The following is a 22557-nucleotide window of genomic DNA, read 5'->3' as shown; positions in this document are numbered from 1 at the left end:
TTCATCTGGATGCATTGACGAAATGAAGAAGCGAACAACACCCAGATGAAACATCTGGATAACACATCTAGATGGACGATATGGATGCATCTTCGAAATGTACAAACGAACAAGACCTTATCACAGTATATACAAGACGACAAAATAAAGAACAAGATGGTGGAGATTCGTGGGAGATTCAAGAGAACTGAGTCGGCTTTCAACGTGGCGACGGCGAAGGCAGCCGTCTGAAGTGTGAAAATAGCAGCAGAAGCTATCACTCACCGAAGGACACGGCGGATCTTTGGGAATTGGTTGCCTCGTTTATTGAAATGCAGGGAGAAACGAAGAGTCCGGAAGAGGAATTGGAAGGTTCTTCGGACAACGAGTACGAGGATGTTAAGGAGAGGTTACGGAAGCTTCGAGAAGGTTTCACTACAAGAAAACAGCGGCATACTGAGGGAAAAAATCGTCGGTATGTCGTCGGAATAACGCTATTCCGACGACATACCGACGAAAAAAGTCCTCGGAAATAACTCCTCAGAAATTCATCTTTCCTCGGAAATCCCTCGGAAATCCCTCGGAAATTTCCGACGGAATTCCGAGGAAACCCTATTTCCTCGGAATTTCCGAGGACCACAAGTTCGTCGGAAATTCCTCGGAATATTCCGAGGAAGATGTCGTCGGAATATTCCGAGGGATAAACTTCCTCGGAATATTTCCAAAATTAAAAAAAAAAAATTATAATTTTTTTTTTAAAATTGAAATTCGAAAATATAAAATTAAAATTGAAATAGAAAACACATTTAAAATACAAAATATAATAAAATAGTTTTTATAAATAAAAAAATGTTTTATAAATACAAAATTAGTTTTAATAAATATGAAATCATCTTTTTATAAATACAAAATAGTTTTTATAAATACAAAAAATAATAAAATAGTGTTTATAAATCAAAAAATGTTTTATAAATACAAAATTAGTTTTATAAATATAAATATTTTTATAGATATGAAATCATCTTTTTATAAATACAAAATAGTTTTTATAAATAGAAAAAATAATAAAATAGTGTTTATAAATCAAAAAATATATTTTATAAATACAAAATTAATTTCAAAATATGAAATCATCTTTTATAAATCCAAAAAACGAATTTATATACAAAGAACAGTTTGTATATTTAAAAATAGTTTTTATAAATACAAAAATAAAAAAAATAGTGTTTATAAATCAAAAAAATGTTTTATAAATACAAAATTAGTTTTAATAAATATAAATATTTTTATAAATATGAAATCATCTTTTATAAATCCAAAAATCGAATTTATATACAAAAAACGTTTTGTAAAATCGAATTTATATAGAAAAAACGTTTTGTAAATACAAAAATAATGAACAATTTATAAAAAAAGCTCTAAATCAATTCAACACAACCAAATTACAATTCTAACCCTATTACACAACAAATGACAATCCTACCCAATCACCCTAACAAAAATCTATCAAAAACCTTCTAAAATCATCAAATCTACTTAAAAACCTAACAAATAGGACCTAAGAGAGTGGGATAGGGTCCTTACATGATTTGTAAGAGAATGGAAAGGATTCGCCGGAGAGATCGTCGCGAGAGAAGGTGGAGAACGCCGGAAGGAGAGAGAGATCGCCGGAGAGGAGAGAGAGATCGCCGGAGAGGAAGAAGAGAGAAATGGGGAAGAAGAGAGAAATGGGGAAGAAGATGCGTTTCGAGTTTATAAAACCTTGGGTCCGACGGATATTTTCCGTCGGAATTCCCTCAGTATTTTCAATTTCAATTTTCGCGAAATATTTGGCGGCTTGTTTCCCCGGTTAAATGAAAATATTCCGAGGAAATTCCGACGGCCACTTAAATATCCGTCGGAATTTCCTCGGAAGATTTTCATTAATTCGAGGAAAAAAAATATCCTGTGCATGTATTTCTATTGTTCCTCGGAATTTCCTCGGAATATTCCGAGGAAATACCGAGGAACTAGTGTTTGGGGTTTCAAAACATCAATTTTTTTTGCCGTATTTCATTTCTTATACAATTGTAATGCATACCATTGAGGATTCTTTGTATAGATGAGCATAAACCATGAAATAACAAATTTTAAAACGAATTGTAAGTATTCCCATTACCGTTCATTAAAGTGTATAAGTGTTTTTCTTATGTTGTGGGGATTTCGTTCATACAATCGGAAAAGTGTTTATTATAGGGTAAGGAACAAATTTTTGACTTCATAATAAACGTAAGACACTTAATAAGGGTTATATAGGTGTTATTCAAACCACAAAACGTTGTTTTCGGTTTAAAAACCCTATTTCCGAGGAAATGAATTCCGAGGAAACCCTTTTCTTCCTCGGAATTCCGTCGAAATATTCCGAGAAACTAGTGTTTGGGGTTTCAAAACGTCAATTTTTTTTTTAAACGGATCGATCGATGGATATATGTCCAAAAACGCATCGATCGATCACTAAGATGGACCAAAGCATAACAATGTGATCGATCGATGAGATTATCCCATCGATCGATCGAGGATATCAAGTGTTCCTCGGAATTTCCTCGGAATATTCCGAGGAAATTCCGAGGAACTAGTGTTTGGGGTTTCAAAATCTCGAATGTTTTTTTATAAACGGATCGATCGATGGATTTATGTCCAAAAACGCATCGATCGATCACTAAGATGGACCAAAGCGTAACAATGTGATCGATCGATGAGATTATCCCATCGATCGATCGATGATATCAAGTGTTCCTCGGAATTTCCTCGGAATATTCCGAGGAAATTCCGAGTAACTAGTGTTTGGGGTTTCAAAATCTCGAATGTTTTTTTATAAACGGATCGATCGATGGATTTATGTCCAAAAACGCATCGATCGATCACTAAGATGGACCAAAGCGTAACAATGTGATCGATCACTAAGATGGACCAAAGCGTAACAATGTGATCGATCGATGGGTATATGTCCAAAAACGCATCGATCGATCACTAGTTCGTCGGAATTTCCTCAGAATTTTGTAAAATCCCTATAATATTTCATCGGAATTCATCGGTTTTTTCCGAAGAACACATTTTTCCTCGGAATTTCCTCGGAATATTCCGACGGATTGATATTTCATCGGAATTCCGTCGGTATATTCCGAGGAAATTCCGAGGAAACCCAAATTTTGGGTTTCCTCGGAATTTCCTTGGAAATTCCTCGGGAAATTCCGAGGATTTCATTTTCCGTCGGAATGTCCGTTAGAATACCGTTCTTTTCTTGTAGTGTTTATCCGTCGGCGAAGATCGGATGAAAATCATGGCCGCGACGGAGGCTACCGGAAAGTTCGTCGGAGATATTCTTCGACATGGTTTTCCCAAGCGTCAACTGATGGCTTTCTTCGTGACAAGGGCTTTGATGCAGGTATATATCTCTCTCTAGCTATTTTGTTACATGTTTATGTTTTGAGAGGTAATTTAACGAAGATGATTAATTTACTTGTTTATGATAAATTTAAGGGTTTAAAACCGTTAATCAACCTGCGGAACATTTTTGCAAATTTCACACCATTCTTATTTGGGATTCTGATTTATGTTTCAACTCTTTTGTGATTTTATAAGTTTAATGCTAATATTAATTAAATATTATTTTCTTTATTTTCATTTAACATTATAGTGTATTTTATTTTTTAATCATCCACTATTCTAGAACAAGCTATGTAGTATGTAGTATGTAGTATGTACGATATATTCGTACAATTGCTTATAATCGCTTAAAGAAAATTAATGTTATAATTATGTATTTACTTTTTAATTTTTAGAAACAGTTAAATTACCAAGGGAAAATTGTTTTTTTACACCAAAAACTGATAATTATGTCCTATTAGGCTAATCTCATATACTTCATGTCATATTAGTCTAAATATTTGTAAAATGACAATATTACCCTTAATTTTTATTAAAAATTCGAAATTTCAATTAATAAAATAATTGTTAAATATTAAAATATAATTTTCAACTGGATTAATTAGAAAAAATACTAAAAGTCCAAAAAAAACTAAAGTTGGAAGTTTTTTTTTCTCACAGGGATCGATCGATCCCGTAAGCAACCGTTCGGTCTGAACCGGTCGATCTTGATAAATATATCCAGAACAACAAAAATATGCGGAGCATATACTCATCGACCCAGCCCAGGTCAGTTGATCGCGGAAGCTCGATTCCATTTTGATCAATCGGTTCCCACTTTGATCGATCAGTCGCGTCTTCGGGAGCGTCTTCGGGATCGATCGATCCCGTGACCAGGTAAGTCCTCCAAATCGATTTCCTAGTTTTCGTCGGTTAAATCCGGTTTGATTCTCACTTGATTTGAACCGAACAAACACGAGAGAAACTCTTAAAACTAGATTCTAATCAATCAAACCTATTTTTCTCTTCTCCTTGAAGAACAAAGGGGAGAAGAAGATGGCGTGAGAAGAAGTTTTCAAATTGATGTTTTAATTTTTTTAATTTAAAAATTGATTTTACAAAAAATGATTTTCTTTTAAAAAAAATTGATTTAATAAATATAAGGAAACTGAATATTTCCAAATATTCTCTTCCCATATTTTTGGAACTGGTTATCCTTATCTGTATAATATGTTTTCTACTATATGTAGAACATACAATAAACATGTTTGAAATCGATTTCTACTAGTTTTAGATTTATAGTAATGTATAGATTTCGATTTCTACAGATTTTAGATTTATAGTAATGGGTAAATTTCGGATTCTACAGATTTTAGAGCGATAGATTAAGCGCGTAATGTGTTTTCCAATTTTTTTTAGATTACTATTATTTAGGTAGATCACGTATTCTAAACATATTAGATTCGATGAAAAAAGTGGATTACATTTTCTACTGTGTAGAATGTCAATTTTACTTTTTGTAGAAAAAAATATGAAATTATAATTTAAACATTTTTAGAAGTGGAAAAAAAATACCAATAAATTGATATAAGTATTTCATCAGTAGTTACCATTTTTGAATATTTTTTTGTTTGTAAAACTATTTATTTGATTTATTTTGGAAAATATTAAAGGGTGTTAAAAGAAAAAGCTGTACAAAATTTTTTTTACCTAATAGGACATAGTTATCATTTTTTGGCTTAAAAAAACTATTTTCCCAATTATCAACTGAAAGTCACCTATATTTTTAAAAATTCTGAGATATCAACTTTTGAGAAGAATATTCCACTTCACATTTCGGTAGTAAGTTGTACTATCTATACTATTAAATGAAAAGAAATCTTAAAAAATCTACTTAAAAAGTTGTTTGGCCTATCTATTACTATTAATTATTATTTTGGTCCTACAATTAATTCAAACAAAACATTATGACATATAATGTTTTGATTCTTATGACATATAATCTATACTATTAAAAGGGAAGGATTTAAAAAAAAAATCTACTTATACAAGATTGTTGCAGTCTTTTGTTTAACCCAACCTTTTACATAAAACTAAATATCATAATCTACCTTTATTATATCAACATAATTGTGGGACCCTTACATAAAATTCATTTGGTTTTACTTTTTAACCGATCACTACTCTTAAGTAATAAGTTATTACTAATCAACGTGGAAAAGTCATACAACAACGTTGATTTCTTTTATTTTTATTTTTTTTAAACTAATTACTTCTTATATCTTTTTTCTCAGATTATCTATACAAAACAGGTTAAACAAAAAAAGAAAGAAAATTTAACACGATCCAATGCGAAAAGGATACAGTTTTGAATGTCATACATAATTACATTATCTAGCTCATTAATATTTTAAATATTGTATGTAAAACAAAATTAATGGTTTAAATACCTATAAATTGAAATGCAAACATTAATACAATTAATTTACTTAATATGACAAATTAAATAATTTATTCATTTTTATGTACTATTATAAAGTATAGTAGAAGTTTAATCAATTAAAAAAATATTATAAGATTTTTCTGGATTTTTCATGGGTCAATCGGTGCTGGTTCACATGTTAATGGCGGGTTTTTGAGGTTTACCATATTTTGAATTAATAGATTTTTATTAAATCTGAATTTTGTAGAAACATATCAGTTGGTATAACCTCAAATAGAATACTACATGAAGAACACAAACCAATCTTGATTATATACAGTCACCGAGTTTATTGGTTCGACTGCCGGTCCGGATTGAATATAAAAACACTGCTTATATCGTAATTCGTTTATAAACCAAATATTTATCCACTAAAAGGAGTTACACAATTTGTAAAATTATAATGCTTTCTTTACACCATTTAAATGTAGATGCACTATTAGTCTTGATCATTCAGTTTTGGATTGAGTATTTTGGTTTTGGTGTTTTGGTTTTAGAATTTAGGAACCGTTCATGTATTTACAAAGTTTAGTTTAGTTTCAGTTGGGTTATTTTGGCTTTTGATTCGGTTCAGTAGCAAAGTTAGGAACCAACTAATATGTTAAAAATTGGGTCCAATTCAGTTTCGATTGGATTTTGGTTCTGTGTGTAATTACGGATTTATAGATAAAAAAATATCAGATAATTTGGCGTTTTTAGCTTAAATATCAGGTAATTTGGGTTTTTTGGATAAAAAATATTGAATAATTTGAATACTTTTAATCTTTTGAATAAACAATATTTGAGTAATTTGGTTTTCGGGTAATTCGGTCTATAAATAGTATTTTAAGATATTGGGTTGTTTAGAAATTAAATATAATTAATATTTGTAAGTACATAATTTTTATTTTAAAAATGCATATACCCATTTGGTTCTCGATTCGGTTTTAACTTTTCGGTTTCAAAGATATATGATCTGCTTAGTTATTTAAAAAATACAGCTCAATTTTGTTTTCGGGTTTTTCAGTTTGGTATAATTCGGTTCGCGGTTCTGGATAAATATGTCAAACCCATACACTATCTTATATAAAATTTTATTTAGTTTCGAAAACAAGCTCGCGCTTTTCAAGCGCGGATCAAAATCTAGTTATCCATTAAAAGTTATCTGATTAATAACGAGGAAACCGTTACAAAATGGTTTAACCGTGTGACATTTTTATTTGGCTAACCTAGTGTGTGACATTAACAAATACGTTTATAATAGACTAATAGTGCACAATACACGTTAGTGTATATATATATATATATATATGTTTGTATATATGTATATATAAACACAATCTGAGAGTGTAAGAGAATCCTAAAACAGTTTCACTTGAAAAAAATGAGATTTCATCTATATACATAGTTATATTATAATAATATAACTAAAATTATTAAAATCTCATATTAATTTCAAAAATCACAAATGTAACTTTAATATGATCATTACAAAACTCATAAATTAAAATGCAAAACATAAATACAATGTATTTAATTTATATGACAAATCAAATAGTTTATGTAATTTTTTATACTAATAAAATGTATATGAAAAGTTTAATCACGTTTTTCTGGGATTTTACAGGGTCAACATGTGTCGGTTAACGGGTTAATGACGGGTTTTTCGGTTTTATTTAATTTTAGTTAATGAGTTTTTTTTTCCATTAAATAGAAACCATATTATATATGGTTACCAGGTTTACTGATTCGGCTGCGGGTCTAAATCGTGTACGAAAACACTGCTTATATCTTAAGTTGTCTATAAACCACATATGTATCCAACTAAAAGGAGTTAGATATTTTGTAAAAGTACAATAATTTTTCACACCATCTAAATATAGTGCACTATTAGTCATCAACAATTGGTTTCAGTTTTTTTTTTGGTTTTTGGTTTTTGGTATTGTGTTTCTAGAAATTTAGAATTTTTTTAGGTACTTACAAAGTATATTCGGTTTCAGTTGAGTTATTTTGGTTTTTGCTTTGGTTCAGGTACCAAAGTTAAGAACCAGTTAATATCCAAAATAAATTCGGGTCCAATTTGTTTCTAGTTTGATATGGTTTTTTGTAATTTCAGATTTATAATATAAATATTGAATAATTCGAGTTGGTCAGTTTAAATATCGGGTTATTCATGTTGTTTGGACAAAAATACGAATAATTCATATAAATTTTAATATTTCTAATAAAAATGGGTAATTCGCTTTTTGAATAAGTCAGTTTATAAATAATATTTTTAGATATTTGGCTATTTAGAAATTAAATATAACTAATATTCGTTGGCATATAATTTGTATTTAAAAAATTTGAATACTCTTAGTTTTTGGTTCTGTCATGGTTTTTTTTCTAGAGATATTGGATCCGCTCGGTTAAATATGAAATTCAGTTTAGTTTTTTTTATGATACGGTTCGGTTTCTTGGTTTCCGATAAATATGCTCAAATCTATATTTTATCTTATATAGAAATTCGTGTAAAATAATTTATTTAATTCCAAAATAAATTTGCGCTTCGAAAGCGCGGATCCAAATCTAATGTTATGTTAATAACAATACTCTTCACCATAGATAGGTCTTTGCAAGTCACGGTCGGAAAGATTCAACAACAACACCGCCGGAAAATACGAGTACGTCGACGTTCGTTGCGGCGGAGATTATAATCGTTATATTGTTGAGACAAATCTCGCCGAAGAGTTTGAAATAGCCAGGCCAACGAAGAGATACACCTCCATAATAAGCCAAGTGCCACGGGTCTTCGTGGGAACTCCGGAAGATCTGAAAAAGCTCGTGAAGATCATGTGCCATGAAATGAGACGGTCGATGAAGCAAGTGGGGATACACGTGCCACCATGGAGGAGAAAGGGTTACATGCAAGCTAAGTGGTTCAGTTTTTATTAGCGAACTTCGACGACGACGAATCACGAAATGGTTGATAATAGTACTAATAGTAGCGTCGATACGATGGGGTTTAGAGGTTGTAAGGAAGTGTTTGGGGAAGCCAAAGATCTTGAGGTATGATTGGTCAGCTTTCGGTTGCTTTCAACGCTAGTGGGGTTGAATTAGTGTAAATTTATAGAACCAAGTATGTAACCTTTTGAGTTTTGAGCTTATGTAGCTTAAGTTTGTGCTTGATTTCTGTACATATATGTGATTATTTGGGTATTTAGTTAAAGCAAATATATATATATATATAAGCTTAGCCACGGTACCTTTTCTTTTCTGTTTTTCGGTTACTACTTAGTACTTACTAGTGTTAATCGATGATACGAAAACGTTAGTTTGGAACGGTTTAGCAAAACTGATCACGTGATATCAGATTTATTTTGGTTTAATATTTTTTTTTCATCACAAAGTCAAAATTCAGAATCTTGTTCAATCTACTTATAAAAAAAAAAGTAGATCTGGTTGAATATAAGACTATCTAGCAAAACTGAAGAATGAGTTATTCTATCTAATTTGAAAGGTTGTTTGGGGTTAGCATTTGAAGTTGTTGTTTCTTTCTTCTTGTTTTAGATTTCATTCGTTTTTGCTATTAGTTTCTTCCGTATTTTCTGTCAAAATTATTAAAATTTAGTATAAAATTTAATATTTACAAAAAGAAGAAGAAGAAGGTAAGAGCAACATTATCGGTGATATACTAACATTGAGTATCTAACTACACTACTAGTATTAAAATTTAAAACCAATATAATTATTTCAAAAAGTAAAACATAAAAATGTGAACCAATAAAAATGATGCAAGTGGCATTAAAACATTTTGAAGGGTTTTTAAAAGTTGTATTTACAGGATCGATTCTTACTGTTCTGACCCATTTTTTTCATTTTTAAAAATAAAATAATCATTAGTAACCTGTCATCATCTTCTTGTTGGAGAAGCTCTAATTTGGCGTTTACATATCTTTCTCCGAAAGTGTTTAGTTTGTTGGATTGTGATTTAATATGATTAAAAAACTCCCTCTCTCCTTCTCTGTTTTTTCTTTGCTTCTTCTTCTTCCTCTATCCCTCTCCGAGATGTTTGAAACCCTAGAGTGTACGATTGATTTGGGATCTTCAGATCTGGGGCCCCAGAATTTGGTTCCTTTTGACGCCGTGTTGCTCCGGTGTATCGACAAGGTGTTGGGAGACGTGGAAGTGGTTGGAGTCGGCTCTTAGTGTGGGCTTCGCTTATCGGGTGGTAGATCTCTTTATCCGTGCGGTGTTGTCCGGCTTTGAAGGCGCGTGGGGTGTGGTTTCGACTCTCCTGGCTCAGATCTGGTATGGTCTTGCGTTGGTGAGGTGTGGCTGTCGTTGGCTTCCTTTTCTTTGCCTTGATGTCTCGGCAAGGGAGTGGTCCTCTTCAGCCCTCAAGGGCGTACTTTGGACTTTGTTTCTGAAGAGCGCGTCAGTGTTCTCTCCTATGGCGGTGTCATTAGTTGATTCCCGGCGGCGCGTGAGATGGGTCTGGTTCTTTCTGCTGTTCGGTGAATGGTTCTCAGGCGGTGGCTTTCGGATCTCCTCTTCGTCCTTTGCCTTCCTCTCCCTTTGGTTTTCCTGGTGGTGGTTATCAAGTTTTACATTGGTGCGTGGTATCCGTCTATCTCCGGCAGTTCTCGCTTGTTTAGGTAAAGAAAAGAACCTGCTCTAGTTCTTAGAGTTAGGAGTACGTGTGGAGCTTGGTTAGCTTCGTGGGTCTTCGGTGCTCTCTAGTTTCACAGAGATGGCATGCTTAGGTGTTTCTCCATCCCAGTGACATGGCGGTCAGTTGATTGCTCTGTCAGGTGATCTCCTTTTCTTTTCAGTACATGTTCTCTTCCACCTTTGTCATGACTGCCTTCTTTGCAGCCCGGTTTTATGTGCTTAGTAGCCAGTAGTTGTATAAGTGTGGGTGAGAGTGAGGTAGCTTTGGCTCCTCTCTGGATTAACAACAATCCGAAAGGTGAACATAATGTAAGGCCCGGAGTTGCTCTCGCGACTTGTCTGTGTTGTCTGACCATTCTCCAGCTGAATAGGTGTTGTCGTACCATTTTACTTGAATCCCTCTTGTCCACTGCTGTTTATCCCCGTATAGGGTTGATTATATTTGGATTTGGTGTCTCTTTTTGCTTTACTTTCAAGTTGTACCTCTTTTTCTGTTTCTCTTCTATGTTTATCTCTGTAAAACTTATGTTCCGATGTTTTTAATACGAAAGCCAGTTAAAAGGAAAAAAGTGTTTAGTTCGTTTTACTTCACTTTTGTTTTACATGAAAGAAATGTGTTCACAACTTTTGTTTTCCTACCTTTTTAGGTTTCGTCAAATGCCCATTATAGGTTTTACGATTACAATTTGCCAACTTATCTGTAAGCATATTGTTTGCATTCGATTTGAAATGAGCAAAAGCTTTTGGAGGCCCATTAATAAACTGATCTTAGCCCACTATTATGTGAAAACAAACCGAACTAATCCGAATTAAATCTTCCGAAGTAATCTGAATTGAATCTTCTTTTTGAACAAATCTCTTATATATTAATTATTAATTGAGAAACATTACAACGTTATTTTGTAGCAACGTATCACCATGAGAATGAAATTCAGATTTATTAGAGAAATAGGTTGGTCCATCTTAACTTATATTATACTTTTTATTAGACTAACTATTAAATTGATAAATAGTGTACAGAAAAATATTCTCGCACTTTCTTTAAAGAAAAGCTACAGAATTGCCTAATATGATTAACATATATATGACAATTAATGATAAGAATGATAAATATTTGATAATAATTTTTGTATCTTAGATATTTTTTGTTTAATTTTATATTATTAAAAGATATTAAACAACCACATTAACCATATAATAAAAAATAATTTTTTTCTTATATGTTATATTTTGAATTTTTAAAACGACTATAATTAAACAAGATACAAATGATTCTATTAAAACGACTATAATTAAACAAGATACAAATGATTCATTTCTCCAGTACCCTAATAAAAGCAGAGACCACCAAAACAATACTTGAAGAACTAATTCTGAGAATTTCACAGAGAAACAATGTCGGTTTACCTCATTCTCGACCTTTGCCTCTTCCTAATCCACCACTCGTAACCCAAATTTTGATTTCCTCTGTTTCACTCTCTCCCTCGATATCGAGCTTCGTAATCCACCAACCCTAATTTCGATTTTTTCCAAACTGAGGAAGAAGAGCAAGACGACGTCGTCCTTCTCTTTATTTAACCGAAATTAAATGGTTAAGTAAACTTGTTAACGGCTTGATAACACCGTTTACGGTTCTGTGGCAATTGGTTAAAAATCGTTAGTTTATGTATGTAATTCAAATATTTGAGTTATTCGTGGGGGTTTTGGCATGGTAAAGAAGTTTGTGTGTGAATGAGCACGGATCAATTAATTCATGGGGGGAATTGGCCATTTTCCCTATAAAAGCGCCTCGATCCTTATTTTATGATGTACGCTAGCTTTTGCAAGAGTTTTTAGACCTGTTTTGACGATTTGCTACTTGTAAGGGAGAAGGATCCATCTCTGATAGAGTTGATCATCCTGAACCCTCTTTGTCTCTATTGGATTTATATGTAGCATTATTCAGAAAACATGTCTAGGGTTCTAGGGTGTTGATTGCATGAGTTAAACATAGATAAGCAATAAATTAATTTATCTTCATTCATATAAACACTTACTGGTTGCATTAACCTGATCAATTAATGTTCGAACCTAGGTTTAATCAGCTCGCTAAGCATGTAGAAGGTGACTTGAATCCATGTGAGTGAGCTTAACAACCCTAATCAGCGAGATTAGATATTAGGGTGTTAGGTGAACCTATCGGGTTTGATCTCTACCGCATGCGAGATTGTATCTTGTTCCAAGCGAAAGCTTAGGCATCAAGATTGATCTGCATAGGGGTCAGTACTAAGACAGTGGGCTGATCTAATTGAGTGATATGAGTTCTAGATTGTGCTTATTTCGTGCTTGAATAATTGTTTAACTCAGTCGTGTCTGCACCCAAGGAAGAAACCCTAGGCTGGCTTTTTATTAAATTTGCATACTTTAACAAATCTTGTTATTTGTTTCTTACGAAACCACCATTTAAACCCCCATCATTGTTTTAGCTTAAAAGTCTAACTGATAAGATAAAGTGTAACTTGTCTTCTGGATTTGAATCTAAAGTATTACAACAGCCACTGTTAACTTGACAGTAGCAACTTGCTACTGATACTCGAAGCCGCACCCGAACCTGATCCGAAAAACCCGAACCGAAATCCAAACCAAAGTAGAAAAATACCCGAACGGGTATTAAGTTAGGAGAGATTGAATATCCGAACCCGAATGGATATCCGAAGATAACCGAACATATATATATATACTTACCCTTATATTTCTAGTTTACATCTCTCATTTTTTTTAATATTTGTATTGATGTTACACATACTTTAAGATCATAAGTGTATATATAATTATGGAGAAAATGATTTGATATTCATTTAAAATGCATGTTAAACTTTTTGTTTCATGTATTAACAAAAGTTACATTCAAAGTTTAAAAACATATGCAAATTAATATCTATTTGTTTTTGAAATATTATCTCCAAACCTATTAATCATCAAATCTATAAAAAATAAAAAAAATCAGTTAAGTGAAATCTATATTTTTAAATACAAGAAACTTAAAAACTGAAAATTTTAATTTTTTTTCTTTTAAAATCTAAATATCCGAACCCGATTCAAAATAACCGAACCCGAACTAAAAATACCCGAACAAGACCGAAGTACAGAAATACTCGAACAGGTTCTCTATCCCTATACCGAAATACCCGAAAATTCAAAATACCCGATCCGAACCCGAACGGGTATCCGAACACCCACCCCTAGTAGCAAGGATTCATTTTTAGTGTATCAAGATTCTAGAAGAAGAATGGGAGAAGGAAGGATACGAGGTGATGATAGATGCTTGGTCTGATATGAAAAGAAGAAGTATAATGAATTTGTGTGTGAACTCAAGAGGAGGTACATGTTTTCTTCATCAAAAGACACACCTAAGGATTCTCACACTGGTGACTACATCTTCCAATACATTGACCAGTGGAGTGAAGATATAGGATCTGAAAGGATAGTGCAAGTGGTCACAAACAATGCTACCAACAATGTGGCTGCTGCGAAGATGCTAAAAGAGAAGAGACCAAAGATATTTTGGACAGGATGTACTGCTCACACATTGGATTTGATGCTTGAGGGAATTTCCAAGCTTCAATATTTTTCTAAGATAATTGAACAAGCCAAGGCTGTGACTATCTTTGTCTACGCTCATCATAAAACCTTGTCATTGATGAGATTTTTTACGAAGAATCACGATATAGTCAGACCAGGAGCGACCAGGTTTGCTGTCTGTTTCTTGACATTGCATAGTCTATATGACAAGAAGGCACAACTGTAGAGCATGTTTAGTAGTGATGAATGGCATGATTGTAAGCATTCAAAGTGGGTGAAGGGTAAGAATTAATTTGATATTTTTATGAGTCATGGATTTTGGAGCAGTGTGATGGTTGTGTTGAAGATCTTCAGTCCTCTAGTTAAGGTTCTAAGGCTAGCTGATGGAGAGAAAGTGCCTTCTCTTGACTTCATTTATTGTGAGATATTAGAAGCTAAAAATTCTATCAAGGAAGCATCAAATTATGGACCTATCTTTCGTATTTATCGATGAGAAGATGAAAAATAGGTTGGATTGCCCTTTGAATATTGCTGCATATTTTCTCAATCCCTTTTATTTCTACAAAGACTCCACCATAAAAAGTGACTTTGAAGTCATGGAAGGATTCATAGCTTGTGTAGAAACTTTCTATCATGGAGACTTGGAGAAGCAAGATAGAGTTGTGAATCATGAGCTCAGTCTTTACAAGAATAAAATTGGTTCCTTTGGTAGAACTTTAGCATTTAAAGGTTGTGAGAATAAGGATAGCGAGTTTGATCCAGGTTTGTGTTATGTGAAATGTATTCCCAAACAGAGAACAAAGCAAATACAAAGCTAGATAACGATTATATTGAAGATAAACTGTTTACAAGTACTCAAGAACCTTGAGAGAATTATTAATGGAGTCTCTCCTCTCCCCCTTTCACTCTTTTGATCTAATCCCTAGATGATCTTATTCTCAAAGCAACAAACGACTTAAATAGAAAAGGCAAAGACGGCTCCGTCACTCCCACTCGCTAATCCGTTAACCTCTCACGTGCACTGTGATCCTCCACGTCATCGATCCTTAGTATGTAGATAAGCTCCACTTACACCTCACCTTCTAGAAGCCATTTACCTTCTTCATCAGTAACCACACATAACAATACCGCCCCCATTGAAATCAACCTTGTCCTCAAGGTTGAGAAAACATAAACTGGCATCTCTTCTCTCTAATCTCTTCTTACTTAGAGATTGGTACCTCTGTGCAACCTAAACTCGCCTCCCTTGTTAGAAACAACTTCAAATCTGTTGTAAACCAGAAGCATGAAGCTATTTTTGTAATCTTGGCACTGATCGTGAAGAGTTTAGAGAATTGTTGTGATCTTGGTGGTTTATTGCCAGTCTGATATTCCTCCCAATTCCCTGAGATACCAACCATTTCTGACTTGAACACATGATCTGAAAGGCCCAACAATTCTGGTGGTCTTGGTGAGTGGTACTCCTCACACGTGAGCTGAAGCAGAGCATGGACAAAGTGTTCAGATTTCAGAATCACAACTTGTCGCCCAATGAGCTTGATAACTCTGTCTTCTTTGAAGTTGTTTGCAACCTTCAATAATTTACTCACGAAAACACTCAAATTACCATCTAGAACTCCATCTCTCCACCTTTGTGTGTAAACGTGCTGCTGCCCTTGACGTAACTCCACTAGTGGCGTTGATGCTTCATTATCATTATTTATCATATACTTACACGGAAGAATGCATGATATCCCATAAAGTGCTTCAAACTCTTTCTTCCACACACCACCATACGGAGTGCGGTATTCTGAAAAGCGGTTATTTCCATTCTTCGCAACGTCCGTACTGATCCGAAGCTGTTTCTTTCTTGTGTCACTGCCCGCCTGTATACCAGCCGCTATTCCCGGTTCCCACACTCTTCCCAGCTCAAAAATGTATTTTGCCAACAAACTCTTCACTGCCCACAAGGCACTCTTATTCACATGTTCCGAAGAATCATAAGGTGAACAGTAATTCTTCCTTTTCTTCTTCTGCTGAGAGACCTTAAGCATCCACGTTTTCCTTGCAACTTCGTCAATGTGTGGAGACATTCTTCGACCCGAAGCAAACCCCATGATCCAATTCCAAGACTTACACCACGCAACAGAACATAAGCTATTGACCGTTCTACTTTCCTTTGAAACTTTTGACATAAACTTCATCTTCAAAGAACTGTACATATCCATCACTCTCCCTCTGTTCTTTGTCTTGTGCTTGGACATTCGTTCCCTCCACTTGATCCTGAGTTTCGTCCAAACTGTTATCAGGAGCGAGACCCGACCTCCACAAACCCCAATCTTAAACTTTATCTTGGCTCTCTTCCTTCTCGTGACAGCTATCAATTTCCCATTTGGCATCTCTAACCCATACCATTGAATCCATCTATCACTCTTTAAACAGATATTCTCATAACCACACTTCTTATACATTCTGAACTTATCAACAACTAGCAACCACTGTCCACTCCACTTCACAAGAACATTTAGCTGCAGCCATTGATCGCTCCACAAGTAGGATACCTCAAAACAATTCCCCTTAGACCCCCTACGGACTTTCCTCCTAGGCACATAGAGTACAAGCTTGGAGTTCCCACTGACCGCAACGTAGTTACCTGAAAGCAGCTTCTTAATCCATTTCTTTTGCCTTTTGTGATTATGTTTGAACTCCATCCTCTTCCCTTTGGCACTTTGTTGCAGAACTGTTACACCACCTGCCAGCTTTGCAAAATCCCTTGTGTGAAACAGTTTCATGCTCTTCTGATCATACACCAGCTTCATTCGACCTTTCTTCTTCTTTATGAATCTCAGAAGCCAATGTCTGTTGAACTTCTGGTGAGTGCTCACAAGTACACAGCTTACTCTCTTGCTCTTCATCTTCACCTCTTTCTTTTTCAGAGGCATTCTGTCGAACACTTGGTAGGCATTAGCCTTCTTCCTTTTTCCCTCTGCAGAACACAGACTCTCACGAACCTCTAGAGTACCTTTCCACCTCTTCTTCTTCCTTCTCATGTTTGCTCTCATCTCAGCCGGTTCAGCTTTCCGGCGAAGATCCTCAATGGATGCCAGAGATCCTTCCGCAGATTTTATTCGCATCACCTCGTGTGTTGTCGCTTCTGTTACAGAGAGATAGATCTCGTCCTCTTCTTCCGGCTTAGTCACCAGTGGGATCGGTTCCTGAACCGGATGGACAATCTTCATGGTTCCTTCGACATGGCACAGAATCTGATTTGGTTCCGATTCAGATTCAAGAGCCAACGCCGCATCTTCCTGTTGTTTCTCCACTGCCGCTTTCTCAGGGTATCGCCGTTCCAAAAAAGCAATGACGCGATCTAGCTGTTTTAGCCTGTCCTGCAGCGTAGGCTCCTCCAGCTTTGTCTTCTCCTTCTCTACCCTCGTGCTGAACCTTTGGATCAGTCTAACTTTCAGATCTTCCCAGCTATCAAACCCAGATCTGGACATCTCATCGCAGTACCATGTGTGTGCTTCACCTTCAATGAAACCATACGTAAACTGCCTTGTCTCAAACTCTGAAAGACTTTGATCAGCGATAAACTCATCCATCCATGAGATCCACTCCTCCGGTTCTTCACCGTAGAAGATCGGAATCTCCATCGTCCCCATGGCTCGTAAATGAGCTCTGATACCACTGTTATGTGAAATGTATTCCCAAACAGAGAACAAAGCAAATACAAAGCTAGATAACGATTATATTGAAGATAAACTGTTTACAAGTACTCAAGAACCTTGAGAGAATTATTAATGGAGTCTCTCCTCTCCCCCTTTCACTCTTTTGATCTAATCCCTAGATGATCTTATTCTCAAAGCAACAAACGACTTAAATAGAAAAGGCAAAGACGGCTCCGTCACTCCCACTCGCTAATCCGTTAACCTCTCACGTGCACTGTGATCCTCCACGTCATCGATCCTTAGTATGTAGATAAGCTCCACTTACACCTCACCTTCTAGAAGCCATTTACCTTCTTCATCAGTAACCACACATAACAGTTTGCTTGTTCACTTTAGTTGTCTTTAATTCACTTATAATCTTTTACTCATCATAAATGTATCAGTTGCTTAATCTCAGGTAATTGGCGGTCGACATATGGATGTGGCGCACCAACTCTTCAAAAATTGGCAACAAGAATCCTTGCTTTAACATCAAGCTCTTTCAGATGTTAAAGAAATTGGAGTAGCTTTGAGGGGGTTAGTCTCTTAAGAATCTGACATCATTACTGGATTTTTTATGTTCGTTTACTGCAGATACACACAAAGAAGAGAAACAGACTATACGTCAACTGTTTAAACAACCTAGTGTATGTCCAATTCAATGCAAAGCTCTTTAGCAAGAAGAGACAAATCAGAGAGAAGAATGTTGATGCAGTTGAAGAATGGCTTGTGGGACGTGTACAATATATAGACAGTGATCTTGGTTTGATGCTTTCTACTCAAGCTCCAAGAGTAAGAGATCTTTATGATGATGATTTTGAATCTGAAGAAGAATATGCTGTAGATATGGAGTTTGAACCGGATGTCTATCAAGATATTCCTACTTTCAGGGAATCACAACAACAACCTATTTAGTAAGGTTAGTGTTTGAACTTGATGTCTTTATATTTTTCTGTCAGTTTCTGTCTTTGTATTTAACTTGATGTATCGTTGCTTATTTTGTGCTTCTTTTGATTGTATGTTTTACTCTGATATGCTTTTGTCTTTGTCATTGCAAGTGTATGTTTCAACTTTCAGTAGCTAATTCCTAACACATCTTTCAATTCATGGTGTTTCTTGATCTTCAATGACAAAAAGGATGAACCCTTGCAATCATAGTATTCTATTTTTGGCGGTCTGAAGATCAAGACAATCTATTATTTTGTTTATCCTATGAATTGGAGTTTACTTTGTACTTTTTGTATCAGATGTCTAATGGAAAATATATTTATCTTGTATGATCTTTAAAAATTTAATATATATATTTCTCTAATATTTTAGTTAAATTATGTTTTATACTTTAAAAATACAATAAATTATACAAACACCTAGGCCCTGAGTATTCCCCGATTAATCTCTGATTTTCCATAAATCGCTAGGCGTGAGCCGGCCGCCCGGCTAACGCCTAGCGTAATTCCGAATGGAGGTTATAATAAAGTTATTTATTATGGTTTTTGAGTGCTACCGTGAATGTATTTTATGATTCATCAATTTTTGACATAAAGTCATCTTAAATGTATGTGTTGTTACAAACAAATATTTTCTATAGACTATAGTCACATATATTGTACCGTAGGTAATTGAATTTGACGGTCTGTGATAGCATTTTCTTTAACATTGGAAAAATAAGAACATACATAAAACAGAATGCTAGATTTTTTTCGGCTCAATGAGGCCAACATACATATTCTTGACGTAAATTAGGTGATCGTGCTTTCTTTTTAGGGAAGTTTACTAAAACGAGTCAAATTACTTGAGTTATTACTAGAATAAATCTTAAAAGTTCAAAATTACTAAAATATTTTTATGGTCGAAAATGTCCTTTTTTACAGTTGTGAGCAGAAAGGTATATTACAAAATTGCCATTTAAATTTTGAAAAAAAATTCATCGGCAGATTTATTTGACAAAAAAACAAATCTATTGTGATATAAATCTGTTAATTAAACCTGCTGTTAAATTTATATCTGCCGTGTATTTGGTAGCAGACTTTTAAGTTACAACAGATTTTTTAAAGATGGCTGATTTATCTGTCCGATTTAATGTCGTCAATAGATTTATCTGTTTTAGTCTATCGAATGAAGTGACAGATTTTTTAAAATTGGCAGTTTTATATCGTATCAGTTAGATTTTTTAGACCGATTTAAAATTACCTTCAACCGACTTTTTAAGAGTAATAGACATAAATTTTTATGAAAGATATGTTTATCCGATTTAAATTTCTGGTCGACTTTTATATTCATTTAGTGGCAGATTTTTAAAATTGTCATCTTTGACGGCCGACTTTTAAATCAAATTTTAATTACCAGATTAAGACACACTTATTGTAGCAGACTTATCCACTCGAATTTCTGGTTAAATTCACTAAGATTTCGGTTTGGTATAACTTGGTTCAGTTTAGATTATTTTTGGTTTAAATGAATTTTTAATTTTGGTTGGAATCAATTTGTTTTTGTTTTAAATTAATTTAAACCTCCGGTTAAAACAGTTTTAAAAGTTGGTTTAAGTTAAGAATCAGATTACACCACGTTTCCAATTAGGTTATACGTTCTCTGTCGTCTTCTTCTTCTTGTTACCTCTGATTCATAAATTTTGGGTCCACTTTCATGGGGATCTACAACGGTATCTTTTAATTCATATTGATAGGAGAATAATGGATCACATGATTCTCGTCTCTGGGAAGTGGAAAGTTGAGGAAACTAAGTGGTTATTTGAAGTAGACAATGATCGAGGTAGCATAATAGTTGCTGCGAATGAGGACACTCGATTTGAGGACTTTGTGAAAATCATATTTGAGGATTATGGAGTTGATTTTGCAGAAAACGACTTGGAACTGAGGTACCTTTTTCCGAAGCAGAATCTACACAATCAAAGCATCAATACACCACCTGTGAAAATAGGAAACGATAGGCAGTTTCATGCATTCTTGGGTGTTTGCAAAGTCGAGAACGTTCGGCTATGTGTGGAGCTTAAATTGAAAAAAATTGTTGGAGAAGGAGCTGGTGAAGATCAGAAACAACCCATACATGGAGATGACTCGTTGTCTGAAGACGTAGAAGATACGGACGAAGAGGGTGATCGATTCGATTACTGCGATGATTCTGATGGAGCAACATCTGATGATGAAAACTTTACTACATACGGGCTTCAACCAAACCATGTAGAAGAGGTTCATGGATCGTCTACAAATCTGATTTATGCAAGAAAGACAGAAGAAAGAGACTCTCCAATGAGTATGTCCGATTTGCGCTCATTCAAATTTGACGTGGGGCAGAGTTACGATTCAAAAGATGCATTGGAGACACGTCTGAAGATATGTTCAGTTGTCCACAAGTTTGATTTTGATGTCATTGCATCAACGCGGACACTGCTCTTTGTAAAATGTTGGCTAAAAGGATGTACATGGAAGCTAAGAGCTACGCCAGTAGGTAACTCTTTCAAGTTTACAGTCCGAATATTTGTAGATGAACATACCTGCTCCATAACAGAACGCTCATCTCGTTCCAGACAAGCTACTCCCGAGATTCTTGGACTCTTGTACAAAGACTATATTGGTGGGGTTGATCCATCAATTTTGCCACGTCATGTTTCTAGTGCTATGAACATGAGCTTCGAAATCAAGGTTGAATAAACTTGTGCTTCAAATATAGTCTCTTCTCCAGCCTTTACTTCCTTTTAAATGGGTTACTGTTTATTGTTTATTGCAGATGGATTACTGGAAATCTCATCGTACACTTATAGTTGCTAGAGATCTCGTAATGGGTTCAGCAGAGAGTGGATATGAGGAATTACCTACTTACCTGCACATGATTAGAATGTCAAATCCAGGGACTTTAACTCGACTGGAAGTTAATACAAACAACAGATTTAAGTACTTATTCCTTGCATTCGGCGCTAGCATTGCTGGATTTCCATATATGAGGAAGATTGTCGTGGTTAATGGAACATTTTTGCAAGGGAAATACAAAGGAATACTTCTGATTGCAACCTCCCAGGATGGTAATTATCAAATCTTTCCAATTGCAAACTATGAGTGCTGCAGGAAAGGAAGGATGATTATACCCTTGAAGCGAGCTGACCCCACCTAGGACAAGTAGCTGTCGTCTATTCAGACCATATTTACATCAACTCCAAAGTCTTCCCACACCATAACCTTTAGGTTTTCGAAGTTTGAACTTGTGTCCAAAGTAAGTAATCTGCCTCTTTTTTCTTCATCAACGAAAAATCCCCATCCATTGTTCATCGACGATTTCCACAAACCGCATGAAGCATAGGTATGAATCTTCATATTTTAGATATTCAAAAGTTTGGAAGAACTAGGAAATGAAGAAGAACTCCCACGATTTTTCACAAATTGTGTACTGTCAACGAAGAAGACTAGATTTTAGGAAAAATAAATTAAAAAGGGAAATTAAAAATATTTAAAAGATTTATAGAACATTTCCTAACCGTTTTTGGCTAGATTTTCGGATATTGCTCACAGATCTTGTAGAACTTACATTAATTCTACCAATTTAGTAATTAGACGGAGAAGTAGCATATGGTATACCACAATTATAGATAAAAAGACAATTCGATTAATGTATTTTCTACCGTAGTAGATAGATCAACTTTTTAGGACTTCAAATCTACCAAAAATGTAGAGCATACAGGAAATGAGGATTTGATATTCTGCCGTAGTAGTTGTAAATGTTTTCAGTTTATTGCACATCCTACGGTCTTTAGATTACTGTGTCTTTGTTAGATTTCATATTATAAATCTCTGTAGATGATAG

At 34.5% G+C, this 22557-nt stretch overlaps 2 protein-coding genes across 2 annotated transcripts; both read left to right on the top strand.

Moving 5' to 3' along the window:
* Window positions 1-19: 19 nt before the first annotated feature.
* On the top strand, window positions 20-8949 carry LOC106393141. Its single transcript, XM_048755678.1, is given in 6 exon segments — window positions 20-222; window positions 225-408; window positions 3267-3371; window positions 3374-3403; window positions 8454-8891; window positions 8894-8949. Coding segments are annotated over 6 exon segments (990 nt in total). The 5' UTR covers window positions 20-45.
* A 9378-nt stretch (window positions 8950-18327) lies between these two features.
* Window positions 18328-21764, top strand: LOC125585185. The gene is made up of 2 exons (XM_048753781.1): window positions 18328-18664; window positions 18883-21764. Exon 2 carries the CDS (start codon window positions 20436-20438, stop codon window positions 21411-21413), a length of 978 nt encoding a protein of 325 aa, XP_048609738.1. The 5' UTR covers window positions 18328-18664; window positions 18883-20435; the 3' UTR covers window positions 21414-21764.
* The last annotated feature ends 793 nt before the right edge of the window (window positions 21765-22557 follow it).

Source organism: Brassica napus, chromosome C4 (genome assembly GCF_020379485.1).
Source record: "Brassica napus cultivar Da-Ae chromosome C4, Da-Ae, whole genome shotgun sequence".
In the NCBI taxonomy this organism is placed as follows: domain Eukaryota; kingdom Viridiplantae; phylum Streptophyta; class Magnoliopsida; order Brassicales; family Brassicaceae; genus Brassica; species Brassica napus.
The sequence above is the reverse complement of the archived record's forward strand: the minus strand, read 5'-3'. Positions and strand labels throughout refer to the sequence as shown.